Here is a 20,201-nt window from a genome sequence, read left to right on the forward strand (position 1 = left end):
GTCTTACACCAACTCACTGACTGATAACAGCATCTTCTCCCTGCTCCCACCCAGAGCCCTTGATCCCCCAAATATGAGTTCCCATATGGGCTTTGGACCTGATGAATTTTTTCCCCCGCCATTCCTATGGGCACAGCAAAAAGCTCTTTTTCTGTTAAAATTCCCACATTGGAATTAACTAAGGCAAGCCTTACACCTCATTTGAAGCCAAAGAGGCGCATGTCACAAATAATTCTGATCAGACTGCAAATGCAGAAAATGCCTTCATCTTTATATATCGATTGCTGGTATACAGGCTATGACTAGGTAACCAAAACAGTAAAATGTATCAAAAGGAGAGCACTACAAAGCGGAAACAAAGAGAATGGCAACAGGGAAGAGAGACCAATTTATTAATGTGGTTCAAAAAAATCACAATACATTTCAAGCAATGAGCTCTTTGTGAGGGGTCTATCAGGAAAAGGAATTGTTCATCTCTATTGCAGTGTCTTGGATGATTTGCTCCAAGAAGCTAATAAACATTGAATCCTATAATGGTACAAAGGATTTGGGAGGTTCTCAAAGAAACTGTAATGGATGTGAGCTAGTCTTTTCTTTCTGATAGACTCTCCAGTAAACAAAAAATTGCACAAGCTACTTTGAGACTTATACCACATGAATTAGTAAATTGGTCCTTTGCACCAGCTGGTTTTTAAAAAAAACAACAACAATGGCAGTAGCATAAACATAATTGTACAGTGGTTGGGGAGGAGGGCACATAAATATTTCCAAAATCAAATCACACGTAAACCTAATTTTATGGAAGACTGAGAACATGTATTGGAAGAAGATGGGCTAGTGTGTGATTTTAATGACTCAGTCAGTGGATTGATTTTATATGTGCCATTTAATGGCATTCAGGGGAATAAATCAAAGTCACAGTGGAAAATATCCTTACAGTCAAACCATCCAAGTACTCCATTGAAAAGTTTGAAAGATTACTCTGGACTTAATTTTGAAGTAGACAATAGTACATATTTTGAAACTGCTGTATCTTCTGTCTGTCATTCACTTTACTTCTTGAGTAAAGGAAAGTAATTAATCTGTTTTCAGTTGTTTATGGCAACAGAACCCAGATTTGCCACAGCAAACTTCAAGTATGGTGGGAAATTTTCTGTCAGAACAAGAAGCAACCTATGGGAAACCGAATTAGCATTTTATAGAGTCATAATACATGTTCACATATGCTAAAGAATAGAGACATATTTCTGGTATGTTTGTTTTTTCAAGTAGCATACAATGCACAAGTTCAAATATCTCTCATCATTCATTTTTCACAGTACTGTTTCATTCTTATCACAAAGAATCATCAGAAGATGATTGTTCTAGTGGCACAAAGCATCTTTCTGTTCCTTCAGGTGTCAAGAAGTCCTCCACCATCCCCCACAGATGCCTAAAAACAAAAGAAAACAACAACACACTTGTGGCAAAACCCAATGTGGCAAGTATTTGGCTGAAGCACCCCACCAAACTGTTCTCTACTTTTTTTATTAAAGAGTAGCCTCAAATGTTGTGGGGAAAGAGTAATTTGCTCTCCCATCTTCTCACTAGTCCATGTTGATTTAGCACTAGACAATCTACAGGGGAGAAATTGTCAACTGTTCATTTATCTAAGCTAGAAAGACTCAAATTTAGAAGATCTTTTACCCTTGCCAGATTCAATGCCCTCCCATATTCAGAGCGAATATGCCCATGCAGTTGGAAGGAAGTTGAAACTGTTATTCATGTCCTACTGTACTGCCATTATTACAGAGATATACTTTCAGTATTTATCACTCCAGTCATGCAGCGAATCCCAAGCAGATCTGATGGCCACAACTTAAAATATCTAATAGAGAACAGGGAACCAGAGATTACCTCAAAAGTGGCTAAATTCACTGCTGCTGCTGTTGCTATACAATTAAGGAGAAAAGCCCTGAATGAATCCAAAGGTCAATGTCTTAGCACACATATTTTAAATTAGCGGTTAAGGTTTTATCCTACATATTTCGATTGTTTTATATCTGTACTATTTACCATGTAAATAGTATTTATAGAGTTTAGTTTTAACCTTTTACCTGTTCTCTATTGCCGTATATGTCTGTATTTCTGGTCTGTGTTCATAAGAAATCAATTCTTTCATTCATTTACTTCATAGGATATGAAGCAATGTTCTGTGGAGAAGCAATGTTCTGTGTCTATTGTGGTCTCCAAGACTGTTCCAGAATGTTCCTGTCATGATGCCATCTATACAGGAAGTCCTCCTTATAGTGAGAGCATGTTTGGGAGATGGGCTCTTAGGGCTCCTCCACACTTACCTTTTGCCCCACACCAACTCTATCCCCCCCAAGTATGTTGGGTGGAGTTGAGCCCCCCCCCCATCTTGAGGGGCTTGGGCTTGCCGGGCCTTCCTGCGATGGTGGCGGGCTTGCCGGGCCTCTCCATAGCGGTGGTGGGCCTCATTGTCCCCCCTCACAGTGGTGGTGGGCCTCATCAGGACTTGCAGGCTCCTCCTGACACGCATGACATCACATGTGTGCATCACATGTGAGATGTCACACGCCGAGCTGCCCCCCCCCCCATGCTGGGTGGAACTTAGTGTCTCTGCTTTCTAGGCAAAGATCTGTACTTTCAAGCTCTGGGTTGGGCAGCTCCCCTGCCCCCGCGGATTTCCACAGCTGAATCAGAACAAACAGCAAAATTGGGTTTTCTGTGGGTTGTCATTTGCTCTGATTCAGCGGTAAGAGTAGGTAGGAGTGGGTTTCGATGGGGAAAGCGCTGGGGCAAAAAACAAAAAAGTGTTTAGACACAGAGCTTTAAAGCACAGACTGTGCTTAGAAACATGGCACAAAGGGAAGCCTGGATGAGGCCAAGGGTGTTCGTCTTCTACAAGTGCTAGTTCCTACCTGGGTTGAAGCTGACAAAGTCTTCAGGAGCTTTTTTGTTAGCAGGGACTTTTCTGCAATGCACCTCTTCTCTATCTAGTATGTCCCCTGAGCCACTGGATGGGGGATTGCATGTGACCCCAATGAAAACTACTTTGGACATCTCAAAGGTAGAGTGTAGGATAAAGAAATTTAACACTAACAGCAGCAGCAGCAATAACAACAACATTCGAGCTTGCATATGTTGATTTAGGGAGTGAATAGAAATATAAGAATATTCCTCTGTAGTCCATTCCAACTCTAATATCCTAATCTAATCCCAGTTTCAGTGAAGATACAGGATTTATGCATAACCCATTGTATCAAAATATGGCTGGAGATGTGTGTTTCAAATGTGTGGGCTACTGAAAGCAATTCAGTGTGGAGAGGCAGTATCCATACATGCAAGCACATTCATTCCAATGCACATCTGGATATGCATCCGATTCGTTCCTCTAGTTCTTTCTTAGGTTCATGGGTGGGTTGGGCTATGTGTGATTCTATATTACGGAGAGTTGGTAACAAGAGCTAAGCCAGCTGGGTATATTGTGTGCAGGTAAATATTGACTTAGTCACACATTTTGCCTTCAGTTCAGCAGATAACATCACAGAGCACCCAATAAGTTGCTCCTTTGGGGACTGAATAGTCTCGTTATTAATCTGTGCCTTGCCGCTAATTAATGCCATTTAAATAAGCTTCTGAGCACTAAGGGCAAGAGGGGGGGGGGAGATGATCCAGTTCTGACTTCACGCAATTAGACACCCTCCTTCAATTATGCCTCCCAGACAGACTTTGATTCTCAGGCTCCTCACAGCCTTTCAAATTCCCTAATCTATAATGAAGGAGACTGACGCCAGCTCCCAAAATGAGAATCATAATAAAAGGAGGGCAAAAATTGGGAGCACCCTCATTTATAAACTGTCTTATTATGCAAATATCTCCAAGGCATGGTACAATTTAAAGGAATCTGAACGCGCACTTTCACTGGGAGCAAAATTGGAAATCGTCTTAAAAGTTTAACACATTAAAAAATATTTAGTAAGGGCATTTCTTTAACTGTCTCCCGGCTAATTACTTTTAATAATTAACAGCCTATAAAAGAGACTAATTAACCTTGTATCCCACTATTATCTGCTGCTAATTGCCTTAATATTTTATTGCCAATAACCTCTAGGATAGCCATATTTCAATGATTTTAAAATAACACCACTGTGGTTTGGTTTGGGTTTTTTTAACTTCTGACATAACGAATTCCATTATTCTTGCAGGAAAATGAGCTGTTCATATCCTTCTGCATTTTCCTTTTCCGATGTCATCAAGGCAGAGCAGGCTTAGCTTTTCTCTTCATGGTGCTGAATAACAGCACATGTTTTTCTCCATCTTTACAAAATCCCTTCACTGACTGTTAGCGACTAACAAATGGATGAATGGAAGTTTGGCTAGAAATAATCTTTTGGTGACCATCCTCTGATGGCTTTTTTAAATTTTTCTGCACTTACCGAAAGCTCTCACACCAGTTGTCCCAGAGAGAGCTACTGTTTGTTCACCTCACAACTGTAGAGCAATCAGTTATGTTGGTATAAGGCCTTTCAAAGGGTCATCACCACAGATTGTCACAAACAGTGATTGTTTGCTGCAGTTTGGGTGGCTGGCACAAGTCCCTTGACTGAATACATCGTGTGTGCTCTCCTCACAATCCCTAACATGGCACATGTCCCTATGTAGGTGTAACTCAAAGTAAACTCCACAGAGTTCAAGGGGACTTATTTCCAGATAAGTGTCCAGAAGACTGCAGCCTTGCTTAATGTTTTTGTGTGCATGTGTACGATGTAAATATAATGTAAGGGGGATTCCATAACCAATCTGTGGCAGGTAGTATAAAGAACAGAGCCATATCTGGCTTCAGTCCTCAAGATTTGTTAAAAAATAAAATATTATGGAACTCGGATTTATGTGGAAGCACCACCTTCTGATCCGGGGACCTTTTTTCCAATGCCTGATGTGTGGGGACTCTACATTTACTCAGTAATGAGAGAAATGCTGTTGTTCAGGGTCACTCTCATCTGCTCTTGCTGAATGCACTCCATAGTTAAGCCCTAGGTTACTCTGAGTGAGCTCAGGCACAATTTAAGCCTCGCCTAGTTTATTATTGAGGGACGCGGCTGGCGCTGTGGGTTAAACCACAGAGCCTAGGACTTGCCGATCAGAAGGTCGGCAGTTCAAATCCCTGCGACGGGGTGAGCTCCCGTTGTTCGGTCCCTGCTCCTGCCAACCTAGCAGTTTGAAAGCATGTCAAAGTGTAAGTAGATAAATAGGTACCGCTCTGGCAGGAAGGTAAACGGCATTTCTGTGCTGCTCTGGTTTGCCAGAAGCAGCTTTGTCATGCTGGCCACATGATCCGGAAGCTGTACGCCGGCTCCCTCGGCCAATAAAGCGAGATGAGCGCCGCAACCCCAGAGTCGGCCATGACTGGACCTAATGATCAGGGGTCCCTTTACCTTTACTAGTTTATTATTAAAAGGTTCAGACTCACCGCTGGCTTTTCTCACTAAACTTCTGCCTCTGTAATGCACTTGTGATTGTCTGTTCAGCATCCTGAGAAACACAAAATGAGACAGATTCTTTACTCAAAACAAATTGGTTGATATAATATACATCCACGCGATTCACAGATGACTGATAAAGATATGTAATGCCTATTCATAGCTATTTGTTTACATATAGAACTTATAGATATTTATATATGTGACTTAATGATGCTGACGTACATATACTGATGAAATGAGTGCCATATATATAGGTCTATATATGTAAATGTTGGTGGTATCAGCTCTGCACATGGCACAGCTCGGGAATTCTAAGAACCAAAAAAGTTTTGAACTCAATGGTTAAAATCAGTGCAGTATTGGAAAGTTCAGTTTGCCATCTTGATTCAAAATGGCACCCAACTGTACCTAAACATAGATAGAAATCTGTTTTGTTTGTTTGTTTTTTGTTTCAGGAACTATCATGCTAGTTAAGCGTTGTCCAAATGCATAGTAGGCAGAAAATATATAGCAGACTTGTGAAAAGTACCCAGCCTGAAATTTATAAGTGGATAATGTAATTATCCTAGTGAGAAAGCGCAGCATGGGCTGATTGAAAGCCCTTTTGCAAAAAGTCCCACACTGCTCTTTGTAGAGTCTGCCTGCCTCTCCTTCTTCCTGTCCAATGCCTCACCCCCTGACAAAACCCCAGACTGCTGCACTGTGGTCTGGAATATTTCAGTCCACCATCCTGATTCAAAATGGCACCCAGTAGTAGCACCCAGTAGTTTGGACAGTAGTGTCCAAACATGGGCCAAAACCCACTCCTCCATCTTGGGATCAGTCACATCAAACAATGATATCTCACGAGGTATCTGAACCCATAAAGAACAGACAGACAGATAAACCGTTTTCCAAAACATTTAGTAGCCGTAGGGCAAGTACCTTTTCTAATGATGCAGTTTTTGATGTATTGAATTTATGTATTTGACTAAAAATGAAACAAACTTACTCCTATTTGTTTTTTAAGAAACTTGTTAGATGCCTGGAGCTTTGATGCTTCACCCTGTAAAAAATCATAAATATGCACCTTCGTAAATGTCTTGCCATCTTTTTTGATCAGTAAAGACTGTAATATTTTGCTAATGTCATAATCCTATAGAATCATAAGAATGTCAAAAAGTAAAGAGCAGCACTACGAATTCAATATTGGACACACACACACACACACACCATTTTTAATACTTTCAAACCATTTTTATACTTGCAAGCTTCCTGTAAGTTTGTCCAGAATCCCTTACACGTTTTTTTAAAAAATCACCTTCCGGATTGTGGGGAGGCGCTGCTAAGCTCTGTCTGAGTTGGTATTACCATCTTGCTTGGTATTGCACAAGAGGCAAATAAAATGTTGAGGGGCAGTTTGTCACTGTTCAAATAACATAACAGGAAGCTCATGTTTTACACCTACATACATTGCTATCTGCTCAGATATATGTAAAATGTGAAAGAAAGAAAAACAATAAGAAGAGATGATCATCCCCTTTCCTTTGTCATGGATTCGTTCACTGTTCCTAGCCATTGTTCCTTTTCTAGAATGCCCTGAAATATTGACACAGTTCATTTTGTTTGTGAGTTTCTTCCTCCAATGAGAAGATTTTAAACTTTTGCTTCACTTTTGATTCTGATTTCAGCTAGCCACAGTTTAGCAGTACATCCATACCCTAAGCTGTGGTTAGCCTTAACCAAAGTACGCTTGGTAGGGCCACGAGAGAGGGCCTTCTTGGTGGCTGCTCCCAGACTTTGGCACTCCCTTCCAAGAAAAGTTATACTGGCTCTCTCCTTGTTATTTTCTGGCAGGTGAAGACTTTCTTGTTCAAACAGGCTTTTGGGAAGTGGCTGTTTCTTAAAGAAAGGACTGGTGCTGTGGTGTTTTTATTTTAACAATCTGCATGTTTTAGTGGATGTGTGTGTGTTTAATTGCATACTTTCTGTTATGTACTGAAGTTCTCACCCTGGGCCAGCAGGGGGATACTGTAGATAGTTATGCAAATGAAGGATCGAAAGTGACGTTCAGTGATTGGCTAGTTACAGAAAATGGTTACTGTTGCATTCTAGTGGAGCTCTATATAAGCAGGCTGACTGAGCTCCTCAGTTCAGTTCTGTTCCAGCTTATAAATAAAGAGCTGCTTTGGAAGAATCGCTGTGTCGTCTGATATGTTCTCCCACAACTTAACACTCTCCAACTTGTTGCTGCTGGAAATCAGGATGTGTGTCTTCCCAGCTGTGCTCCTGTGTGAGTCATGTGACCTATGTGAGCTCACAGAGCCCCCAAACACATGTTTTCAGGCAAAACTTGCAAGATCACAACCTTGCACGGAATCACAGAGCCCAAAAACATAAAACTAAGGCATACCACCTTCAACAGAATGGAACATGGTGATATCCCCACCTACCTTTTCATTATACCCTTGGATCTTACCTCTAATTCTTTAACGGTCTTTTCTCGGATGTTGGCGATGCCAGCAACCGCCATCGTTTCTTTAATTTCTTTTTGCATTGCTTGGATTTCCTCCCATGTCGTGATAACTTGGCACCGCAAGGATGCAAGTAGCTCAGCGTTGGAAAGGACAGGAGTCTGTGCTTTGGACGCCTCCTTCCGTTCCTTTTCTGCAGGTGCAAAAACATGATGGTGATTTGGAATGGAGCATTGCAGCTGCAACCTTGCAATCCAAAGGCAAAAGCCAAACAGGTTGAGGAGAGAAAAGGAGTGAAGTAGCTTTTCCCTCAGCAGGATGTCTCTCTCAGCAGCCTGACACTGTAGAGAACTATGGCACAATATTAGTCAAGCTCAGAGTGCAACATTGGACAATGCCCACTGATTTTACAGTTCTTCTGTACGATCCATAAAGCACCCAACACATCAGTCCCATTGTTCAAAGCAAAGCTACCACTCACCTGTCATTTTTTCATAAGACTGGCTCATCCACAGCTCCATTTCCAATTCATTTCTTAATCTGAAATGTAAAAGAAGGAAAATGAAGCCTCTAATTCATTCCAGTCTGGCAGCGGCAGTGTTTTAAGACTTGCACAATATACACCAGACCCAAGCAAAAGTGGAAGAGCTGATCCTGTTGAATGTGTTTACATGAGGATTACTCCAAATGCAAAATGACTCCAAACGTGCACTGTGTGTTTGCTCACCCACCAGTTTATTAGCTGCATGAATGAAAGGCAGAAGCCCTTGGATAGCAGTCAGATTCTCCTGATTGCCCTTTTCTCAAATATAAACAACAAGGGCCATATTCTCCAGTCATTTCCATGTTTACCTTTTGTGGGTATTTTATTTTGTGGGTGTCAGGCGTAAGCCATAAGGCAGGATATCAGTGAATGACAAACAAAACAAAGGGGGGGGAAGCACTCCTTGCAAAGGCTGACGTTATTATAAGTGCACATCAAACTAGGTTGGCTTCACTCAGCCCTACACATTGCAGGTGCTAATTTCTGGGGTTAGCAACATACATAGTTTTCCCCCAGTTCTATCGTATGGGACAATTTGTAAATCCACATGTACAGCTCTGAACATTTGTCAAGGCCAGACAGTAAAGTGAGTTCCTTGATTCATCAGGGATGTGTCTACACAATCATTTTAAGAGCCCTACGAGATTTTAGTGCAGGCAACCAAGAAGTCTCCTTCAAGGTTTCAAAGTTACTTTTAATAATATACTGTTGATATCATTCTGAGGGCATGAATATTCATGGATATAACAGAGAAGCAGAAAGCATGACAGACTTTGTTCACATCCTGCTTTTACTGGGAAAACGGCCAATAAGTTCCAGGACTTTTGGCAAGAGATTAAGCCTGCAAGTCCATAACATTGTTATTAGAGAACAAGTCCTGTTGAACTGAATGCAACTAGGAGTAAGTAATTTTGGAACTGCACTGCACAAATGTACTTAGATCCCATTAGCATGAATAGGGGTTAAGCTGCCTGACTGTGTGGAGGCTTGGAGCCTAAGACACCACATATATTCATAGCCGAAAATTTTTGGTCTGTGCCAAATGGATTATGATGTGATAAGTAAGAAGGTAAAACGGGTGAGACTTTTTGAGCCACCGAAGAAAGACAGAAACAGGAGCAACCACCAAAAAACACCTCTCTGTCTGTACCAGTTACTTATTTCTGCCCCATTAATAGCATTATTGAAGGACAATAGTGGAACATTCAGAAGGTGTGGAACTCTGGATATAAGCAAATCTGTCCATTTTTGGTTTCTCTGTTTTTCATTTTTCCACCCTTAAATTCAGTTCTGCACATTTCCACATCAGTTTCTGATTATTTTTAATAATAAAAAGGTCCTCTTGAAAATTAAGCAGCATTTTCATGCAACTGTCTCCTCACATACACAACTCTATGTATTTTTGCCTAGCCATGGCCCCTTATTACATGTATTTTTATATGCTAGTTTCACCAATCCGTTTACCCTAGTATATGCATATTTTAACACATTGTGTGGCTGAAGAACCACATCGCAAAATTCAGAGAAGTGCAAATTTCAAAAGTTGGCTGAGTTTTCTTCACATCCTGGTTCAGAAACTGCAGGTTGGGTAGGTTCACCTGTAAGTGCCAATTGAATTCCCTGCCCACATCCCTGCAGGCCAATTCATTTGGCAAAATCTATGTCTAGGCCTTGGTGCTGTGCCTACCAAACCCACAAGAATATTGGCTACCCTGGTTAAGGCTCTGTGTGTGTGTGTTGTATAAACATTTCACACTTACACAACTTACTCTTCATTTCTTGCTAAAGCCAGTCTGGATTTCTGCACAAGATGCTGTACCTCCTGCCTATTCTCTTCTATTTCATGAGTCATCGCTGCCCTCTTCTCCATGCCTTTGACTTCATTCTGCAAGGTCTATATTGTGGTGGAATGACAAAGATAACCATTAGGACATTCCAGCAGGAGGGAAGCATAGCTGTGAGCAAAGCCAGTTTGCGCTATTATTCTTAACTGGGGTGACAGAACATATATTGAGTTTGTGTTTATGTGCATACATTTAACACACCATAGATTTAACACACACACACACCATTGACTCCTGGGAACTGTAGTTTTGCCCTTCTCTGAGCTACAATTCCCAGCAGCCCTTTTACAATTACGGTTACAAGAATTCGGGGAGAGGGCTACTTTAAATGCGTGGTGTGTACACTGCCTATGATTCATGTCGCTGCATAAAGGCCAATTACAAATACTGAGCAACATTCAGTACGGGACAACAGTACACAGGCCAGATCCAAACTTACAGCAGGATGAGTAATCTGTAATCTGAACTACAGGTGAGGGATAGAATGCTTCCCTGTGCTAGAAACGTCCTAGAAGAAGAAAAATCTAACTCAGTTCTTTGCCTGCTTTTTATACACCTTTAAGCACCAGGCAAAAACTTTCCTCCTCAAGCAGGACTTTGGCTGATTGACATCCAATGCCCTTTCAAATCTGCTGTGGAAAGAGGAAATTATTGGTTTGTTTCTGTTCTTATTTTTATTATGTATTATACACACACACACACACACACACACACACATACTGAAGTTAATGTTGTGAACCACTCTGAGATCTATGGGTACAGGGCGGTATACAAGTTTAATAAATAAAATAAATTAAGTTCATTCTACTTCAAGTGCTAAGGAGGCCTAATAGAGCACACACAGAAGGCTAACCCAGCTATACCTTTAGACGTAAGGGATGCTTGAGTTCTGTGCTGCCTGAAACTGGGGGCACATGTTATGTGAAGTGTGGATGACAGAAAGTGCCATCCATTACGTTTACAACAAAGGAGCACTGGGACAGGCCCAGACAGATTCATACATTGCATTATATTGAAAAACAAACAATGATTTTTTTACTCTGTACTGCATTGTAGGGAGAGATTCCAGCAGGATCAGCATGTAGAGTTCATATTCAGTCTGTAAAGCCAAACAAGAAAGTTAGACAATCAGTTATCTACATAGCTTAGAGACGGCACTTAGGTGTTCTTTGTTCCCACACAGTGATTTTGGAAAGGCGGGACACCCCACTCCCTCCTGATCTTCAAATACATTTAAAATTTCCTATAAGATACGAAAGAACTTGATAAGCTAGTGGTCAGCTGCAAAGGATACCCAGAGTTTTAATTTGTACATTTTATTTGAGAGCTATCACTTATTCTATGTATCAATGACTTTTAGTATGTTAGTCAGCCCTTCTTGCCTTCCTGCACTTCAAGAAAAGCCCAGCTGATGAGGTCATGCGGTTTTCAGGAAGTGTGAGAATTCAGGGAGGCTGCAGAAGGCAGACCACCCAAAATATTATTTATAGAATGAAAGGGCACTCATGAAACTCATTGGCCACATTGAAAGCAGGTTAAACACAATAAAAAAAACCTGCAGCCACCAATGAGAATTTCACTGAAATTTTCCCTTTCCTTTGATAATTCATAAATGCAGTTTCTTTTTTCATAAATTGTCCAAAATTGGGCTTTTTTCCTTTTCTTTTAGAGAAGGGGGGGATTTCTAGCACATTTACTAGAGAAAACATGCACATCCTTCATAGCATAACTTTGTACAAATATCCCTTTGTATCCTGTGTGATATTGAGAGGTTGTGTGAGCTACATAGAGCCACAATGATGTTGTTAACTAAGCAACTGTTAGTTGAAAATGAATTCGGTGTTAAAGGCATCACAGGTGCCAAAGCAAGCCTCCAGGGGCTCGGGATATACCGGCTTAAATGTTAGGAACAGCACATACTTTCACTTCCTTCAGTATGTCACCAAATATCAAAGAACTGTTGCAGATATCTTCAAAAACGTCACCAACAGCCTGCAACCGGTTGAAATGAGGCCGGCTGCAGTCGCAGATATTCCGAAGCGCCTGGGAAGGAAGAGAAGGAAATTCACAAGGTTTATTCAGATCTGATCCCTTTGGCATGCAGGCCAAATATAAATTTCAGACAGTCAGATCCCAAGCACTTCCAAACCAATTTCTCTTCCAAATAGGGAAGAGCTGTAAGCCCCATCATAGATGGTGTTTTGGTTCATAGAAAGGCAAGCAAGTTCCTGAAGAGAACATTTGTACAATTTATATCCTGTAGTATCCAAAGATCATGTTACTTCTTCCAGGAACCCAACTTCTCCCTTGCTGTGTATACTCCATGGTTGTTGTTGTTCTTGTTGTTTTCTTAAAAAAAATAATACAACCAATAAAGTCCTTCATGCCCTGGGCAATACATATTCAAGGCCAAGAAGGGCTGGATTCTGCTGCCTAAATTATGCAAACTGTTTCTTTGTATAATTTCTCAATTTTTGCAAACTTTATTCATGTTTTGGGAATCAAGGGACAAAGTTTCTGGAACGTCAGTAACAACACTAAACATCTCATTCAACCACCTATTCTGTCTCCTTAGATGTTAGCAGACAGTGAATGTGTTCATAAGCCCCATGGCCCTGTCAGGATCAGGCATGAATTGGCAGGCTCAGGCTGCGGAGAAGAAAGCAGATGGAGGGGTGAATCATGGGAACTGGGGGTAGAGGTTCTTCCCCTTCTAGCCCTCCTGCTCAGTGGAGAGCCTCACTGGGGCTGAGGACAGTATTGATCACCCACCAAGGATGGCTGAGCCAGAGGCAGCAGAGGCTGAACAGGAGGGGAAGATGGAGCCAAGGACCAGACTCCACCTCTGTAGGTAGGAACAGACTCACCCACCCAGGTGGAGTGCATGTTTACTAACTCAGCCTTCTCATAAGGTGAGATACTCTTGCAGCTAAGTGTACCATGCCTCATCTTTGAAAGTTTTGCAGGAGGGGATTGGAAACTTATTGGGACATCTTCATTGCTTCTTTTCTGTTCTGAACTTCTTGCCTGGGCCCAGAACTCTTCACTCTGTCCTCGTGTTTTGGGTGAGAGTCAGGACAGATTGCCACAAGAGCTAGAAAGCAGCTACTAGAATGCTTGTGGGAATTAGAACATAATTCATTGATACTATACCGGTTGTGTTGGCTACGTATTAGCTTCTGGGTGCAATTTAAAGTGTTGTTTTTGGCCTTTAAAGCCCTAATCCACAGTCTGTGGCAGTTTTTGTCAGTTTACATTTCTTGGTACATAAAGTATTGATCTGATGTGTAGAGATCTTTCCTATTCTAATTTATTCAAGAGAGTTCTGGAAGCTTCTCCATGTGAAAGAAACAAGCTAAAGGTTCAGGATGTTTGGGTGACTCCTTCAGAGAAGACAAGTACAGCTGGCTTAAACTGGTTCTGTTATCTCTTCTGTTAAGGTCATGATTATTATAATAGTAAGGCCAGAAGGAGCCTAGGTTTCACTTTCTCTTTCTGTCTCTCCTTCTGGTGTGGTGCGCTGTAAACAGTGTTAAGGTTTAGTCTTATTATAAGTTATTGTAAGTTTAAGTCAAGTCTGCTGCAATTGGACTTCTTATGGACAGTGCCGATCCAGAATGTATTGGATTTGTGACCATTATGCTCATTTGCCTTTGGTAGCAGTAAAACTCTGCTGGATAGTAATAATAATAAATAATATATTTTTATTTATACCCCGCCCTTCCCAGTTCAGAAAACCGGGCTCAGAGTGGCTAACAACAAATTTAAAACACTTAATTGTGATACAACAAAAAACAGCATAAAATACAGTATAAAAGTGTGAATAACAATAAATTCAAAAATCAATTTAGGGGAAAATCCATCTAATAAAAATTAGATGATCACCAGGGCTAGCTGGCTAAATTAGTCCTATGAAATACAATTGCCTCTGGTTTATTTTTGGGGAAACCTGTAAGTTTTTACTCTGCTAACTATACGTTGGAATCTGCTCTAGATCAATATTGAGCAGAATTTCATGACAGTTTTGGCATTTCCAGACAATCTAATTAAACTGGGTTCCTACAAAGCTGCTGAAGGGTTAATTCAGAATTTGTGGGGACAGTGGGCTGCAGTAGTGGTTGGTGGTGCAGAGTGGGGTGTGGTGGCACTGCTCAAGACTGGCTTCCCAATGTGGAGATCACTGCTAGCAACCAAGAGGGGGAGAGTAGAGGAAGTGGTGGGGTCAGTGTAGTGTGGAAACAGCAATGGGGTCTATCCTTCACCTTTGTCCTCTTGGTTACCCTCAGCAACCTCCACATTTGGAAGCCAGGTGAGCAGAGCCAACCCACTCCACCCTGCTCCACCAACCACTGCTGGTTAATTGAACCCATTCTAGCAGATGACAGGTTTGAGAACTTGAATACCCGGCTGAGGCCTAGTGATATTTCTCACTCTTCTAATAGACAACCAATTATCATCTCAAGATGAATACATGGCTTGCCCACAACACTGATTCCCACCCCCCTATCATTTTCCAGAGTTTTACATGTGTTGGGAGCCTGTGTTCCTCTCTCATTCCACACTACCCTTTACTTGCCTGAGCCAACGTCCTTTCATGGTGCTCTGCTGAATCGCTCCCAATAAAGTCGTTCTTCAGCAAATCTTGCTTTGCAATCACATCCTTCTGAAACTGCATGAACTTGCGAAACTGGTCCGTTCTGGTCACACCAGCCAAGTAAGAAGGAAAGAATTGGTATTCATCTTTCGTCTCCTCCATGGCACAAAGCCGACTGTTGATTGTCGGTTTGTATTTCAACGTTCTCATCTCCGGAACCTCCAGCTCTTCCCTGATAAGTTGCTCTTGAAAAATGCCCAGTTCCTCCTTTGCCTCCTCAGCATCCTTTTTTCTTTGCTGTTTGAAAGATGTGGAATTGAGGGAAGTGCTCACTGGAGATCTGTAGCTGGCCTTGAATGCCCGAGGTTGAAAACATGACTGAGAAGCAGATTTGGGACGGGTGGGTGTGGGTGTTGAGTCCACACAGCTGCTCAAGGTAGCTTGTGTCTTTCTGGATACCACACTGGGTGTTGTGAAATTGGTTCTTTTTGTGAGGATTAGTGCAGATTTTTTGGCACTTTCCCAAAAGTTGTTCTTGATCCATTGCTGGGGCTTATAAAGCTTGTCATGGTTCAGGTGGCCAGAGGTGTAAAGCTGAATGTCAGCTTTGTGGGCCTTTTCCATTCTGTCTAAGAGGTCCTTGAGGCTGCTTTTTTGGTTCTCGCCTGCCATGAGGAATGTTCACCGCTGTGCATACAAACAGAATGGTCAGGTCAAGCAAAAGAAACACTCATCTCGGTGTCTCTTGTCTTCCATCAAGAGTTCTGGAAGTATTTTGGTTCACACTGGATATCTGGATGCAGTTGACCTAACCCCACCACACTATAATGCCTCTCCTTTAGGAAAACAGCACCGCTCCCAGCCAAAACAAACGCTCCCTTTATTTTGCACCTCTCTTCCCCAATTCATACTCCAGAGGATTGTTTGTCACACTGGACTATATAGGCAGAAATGCAGTCAGAATGAGTGTGAGAAGAAAGGTTTTCACTCACTGGCCAAAACTGTGCACAGAGTCTATGTACATAAAAACAAAAATGCAGAGTACAGGTTGCTTGCATATAAGTTGTACCCGTAGGATCTGTTGTACACATAGGATCCGTATTCAGCTTTGTATGAACACAGACGTTTGTGATATGGCCAATGGCTGCCCCACTCTCCATGTGTTTATTCTATCTATATTGTCATCTGCAGCGAGCTATTGCATTTAGTGAATATATGTCATAAAAACCGCATGGATATTTTGTATATGTCCTTAAGCCTATCCTGCTAAGATGGCTATTTTACTAGGGACCAGTAGGCTGACATGCATCCAAATGCACTTTCAGGTGGTAAAGCTAGATTGTTGTTATTATTCAAAGAAGGGCTACTTGAAAAAAGCAAAGACAAATGAATGCCTTTTGTTTAAATTTCAGACTAACATGCCAGCTATGCTACTTGCATTTCTCAAGGTGTAGGGTGTTTGGGCAAAATGAAGAATCACTACTTGTGCTATGTGGGAAATAACATCCACCTTGGGAATGAAGGCTGGATCAAGTTATAGGATTTAATGGAAATGATGACAACAACAAGAACAACTTTATTATTTATACCCCACACATCTGGCTGGGTTTTCCCAGCCACTCTGGACAGCTTCCAGCACATATAAAAGCATAATAAAATGTCAAACATTAAAATCTTCCCTGATGCAGGGCTGCCTTCAGATGTCTTCTAAAAGTCTTTAAAGCCAGCCAAATCAGTGGGGTATAAATAATAAAATTATTATTAATTATTCTAAGTGGAAGGGTGGGAATGTGTACCCATCATATCCTTTAGTCAGCCTGCTATATCCCTAAATAGCACCCACTGTCTGGTACAGGGTCTGCCTGCCCATCCTGTGTGTTGTGGCTTGAAGTGTTCCACAGTGTAAAGACCAAAGTTCCTTTTCTGCTTAGATCATGATCTCCATTGCCTCCAGGCACTGCATAGATGATCCTTTCCCTCCTGGCCAAGGATTGGTTGAGAAATGGTCCATGTGCAAAGGTAAAAAAAAAAAAACCACCTCTGGATGGTTAACTATGGGATGCAGCGCTCATCTCACTTCAGGCTGAGGGAGCCAGCGATTGTCCACGGACAGCTTACGGGTCATGTGGCCAGCATGACTAAACCACTTCTGGCACAACGGAGCACTGTGATGGAAACTAGAGCGCACGGAAACGCCATTTACCTTCCCGCCACAATAGTACCTACTGTATTTATCTACTCGCATTGATATGCTTTTGAACTCCTAGGTTGGCAGGAGCCAGGACAGAGCAACGGGAGCTCACCCTGTCACACAAATTTGAACCGTCAACCTTCCGATTGGCAAGCCCAAGAGGCTCAGTGGTTTAGACCACAGCGCCACCCGCTCTCTTTTGGTCCATGTGGCCACCACATGTTATGTTGGAATTCTGAGCTTCAACATGATTTCTGAGTTTCCTACCAAGAAACACTTTTCAATCACTTAGAAAACAGCAGAGGTTCAAAACATAGCAAAACACTACACATTTTATTGCTTGGGTCATCTTATAAGAAATTACCTATAAATACACCAGCATGGCTAAGTGCAAGAAACTTATTTTTTAATTTAAATATAACGGAAGAAAAAGAAATTAACAAGTAGCAGTCTTTCAAGAAATTCCAGCTTCAAGTAAGCAAGATATGTGTTGTTTTTTTGTGGCGTCTTGCTTTTACGGTTTACTCATTCAACACAATTCCTTACTTGTTCAAAACAAGAAAAAAACTCCCAACAATTACTCTAACAAACCCGATTACTAAAATGCATTTAAACTGCGCACTAACTTACATTTCACAAACTCCACAAAGTATAAGACGTTAACTGCTGCTTTTATGCTGGTTCGTTCCCAAGGAAACCAGTCAAACATTCCAAGTTCTATTTAAACTGCCTGTGCTTGTTAAACAACAATGCATGCGTGACCAGGCCTGATCAGAAGCAAAATCCCAGTTCCTGGATATTCCACGAGATAATCTTTATTTGCAACAGAGGATATTTTAACTTCTTAATGGTGAGTCCAACTTCTTTGTTTGAAAGGATAGCTGGTTGAAAAGTGCTGAACATCGCAAACTTTCCAAGATAGGATTGCCTGCGGTAGTTTTTTCAAGTTCTGAATTCATAATATACAATATGTGTGCATCAAACACAGTAACTTTAAGGTGTGGTGCAAAGTAAGGTAGAGATGAATGAGAGGCAGGATGGTGGTCAAAAGAGCCAAAAAATGCCACAGCAGCAGAAATAAGGGTTTCCAAGCTGCTTATATTGTTACGATCAACAATCAGAACAAAACTAATGCTGGATTTTTTGAAAACACAAAAATGCTTCCATGTGCTTAACATCATACAGCAGTCCTCTCAAATTAGCAAGAAAAATGAGTTCGATTATGCACCCTTATTGAACTATTTATACAGCTCCCCCTATAGACTCATAGACTACACACACTGAGCAGAGGTTTCTGTTCCCACTTCTCCCCAGAAATTGTAATAAAAATGAACACAAGATGCTTTTTTTAAAAAAATCTCTGTATTCAGTAATATTCACATGTATATATGTATATGTCTGTATAATTCAATTAAAATTATGAACAATTCTAAATATTTAATGTATCATACATATATTTATATGTATAATTACATATCCACAGAAGATGCCTTGCTGCATTACAGCCAGCTGTTAAAGCAGAAATAGGATTCACTATAGGACTCCAGATATGCATATGTTCTGGCTGTTTGGTTTTGCAGACTTATTTACAACTTATCTAGACCATAATAAACCATTTATGTTCTATTGTACAAACATAATTGTAAAGATTTGAAATCGTTTAAATACAAAGACTGCAAATGAATACATGAAAATATTACATACCATATACAGTATTTATAATTCATAGATGCAAAGACCTATTTAAATTATTGCACTTGCATATTTTTTACAAAGTTTCCTCAGCATTATACATAACTTCCCACCTGAACTCCTTAGATATAATAAAACTGGATAGTGTTGCCTCTGAAGTTTTTTTCTTCCCAGAACAACCCACCAGAACCTAGAAATACATGGATCTAAATCTACAAACCAGTTACGTTATTAATGTATGGAGTAAAAGGTAAAAGTAAAGGTACCACTGACCATTAGGTCCACTCACGGATGACTCTGGGGTTGCGGCGCTCATCTCGCTTTATTGGCCGGGTCATGTGGCCAGCATGACTAAGCCGCTTCTGGCGAACCAGAGCAGCGCACGGAAACGCCGTTTACCTTCCCTCCGGAGCGGTACCTATTTATCTACTTGCACTTTGACATGTTTTCGAACTGCTAGCTGGGCAGGAGCAGGGACCGAGCAACGGGAGCTCACCCCATCGTGGGGATTTGAACCACCGACCTTCTGATCGGCAAGCCCTAGGCTCTGTGGTTTAACCCACAGTGCCACCCGTACCCAATGTATGGAATACACTCCCATATAATCAAGCACAGTTTTTGGTCAGAAAACAATGAAAATTACTCTGGTGTGCCTTTGATCGGTTGTTATATTAGAACTATATTCTGTGTCTCCTAATGCCAATTTAGGGAGAATGACCTGTTGTCCTCAGAACAAACGTAGTTGCCTTATACATTGCACAACACGCGGACTGCATCACAGTGCTTTTAAAACTTGCCAGAACCAAGTGGAGACTTACAGGTCATCTACTTTTTTTATGAAAACAAATGCCTTACATATTCTATATAGCTTTAGCACTGACTGAGCAAGTGACTCGCCAACCCGTTAACACAAACCAGAGAATACAGAATTTTGTCAAATTATGTGCTTCACAATCGACTCCATTGGTACAACCGCTGTGCTCCCCCAGCATCAACCATGTAAGCTGCAGTGACATTGGTGTGGGGAGGGGCAGTTCCTCAGCCCTGCCCCATTATGTCATCCACTGCACCATCCATTTGCATTCGTGGCCTCTGTAACCTTTTTCTCTAACTTCTTCCACAAATGGTTAACAGCTTGTGGCCTCTTTCAACTTTTATTTAGGCGAAATGATTCAGGGTGGCTCCAAATGTGACACAAATGACGAGCAAGCATCTACTTGCAGGCTGAAGTTTGGACTGGGACAATGCCATGCGACCCAAAAACACACCTACTTGCAACAAAATCCCAGGAGATGGAAGGCTATGCATGTACTTAATATAAGCATGTAAATTTTACACTGTAAAAAGATAGCAGTTACGTAATACTGCCAAGAACATTAAATGACTTCAATCTA

At 41.3% G+C, this 20,201-nt stretch overlaps 1 protein-coding gene and 1 long non-coding RNA gene across 2 annotated transcripts; one reads left to right on the forward strand and one right to left on the reverse strand.

Annotated features, from left to right (window-relative positions):
- Positions 1–369: 369 nt before the first annotated feature.
- On the reverse strand, positions 370–17,855 carry LOC310759061 (uncharacterized protein C6orf118). The gene is made up of 10 exons (XM_083605871.1): positions 17,746–17,855; positions 14,907–15,611; positions 12,251–12,373; positions 11,370–11,429; positions 10,256–10,380; positions 8,424–8,482; positions 7,948–8,135; positions 6,481–6,534; positions 5,477–5,538; positions 370–1,432 (listed from the first exon to the last, which is right to left on the reverse strand). The coding sequence occupies exons 2-10, from the start codon at positions 15,594–15,596 to the stop codon at positions 1,336–1,338; spliced, it is 1,458 nt and encodes a 485-aa protein (XP_083461997.1). The 5' UTR covers positions 15,597–15,611; positions 17,746–17,855; the 3' UTR covers positions 370–1,335.
- Positions 16,929–20,201, forward strand: LOC310759081. The gene is made up of 3 exons (XR_014546189.1): positions 16,929–16,943; positions 17,809–17,965; positions 19,970–20,201. It is a non-coding gene; the product is annotated as an uncharacterized lncRNA (long non-coding RNA).

This window comes from Podarcis filfolensis (assembly GCF_964270895.1).
Source record: "Podarcis filfolensis genome assembly, chromosome: 3".
In the NCBI taxonomy this organism is placed as follows: domain Eukaryota; kingdom Metazoa; phylum Chordata; class Lepidosauria; order Squamata; family Lacertidae; genus Podarcis; species Podarcis filfolensis.

Bases quoted from the DNA above. Each gene is read 5' to 3' on its own strand.
- LOC310759061 (XM_083605871.1), bottom strand. From the start codon at position 15,596: ATGGCAGGCGAGAACCAAAAAAGCAGCCTCAAGGACCTCTTAGACAGA. The intron at 6,535-7,947 runs GTAAGATCCAAG...GATTTTTTACAG, and splicing joins AGACCGTTAAAGAATTAGAG to GGTGAAGCATCAAAGCTCCA. The intron at 5,539-6,480 runs GTAAGTTTGTTT...TGTGTTTCTCAG, and splicing joins TTCTTAAAAAACAAATAGGA to GATGCTGAACAGACAATCAC.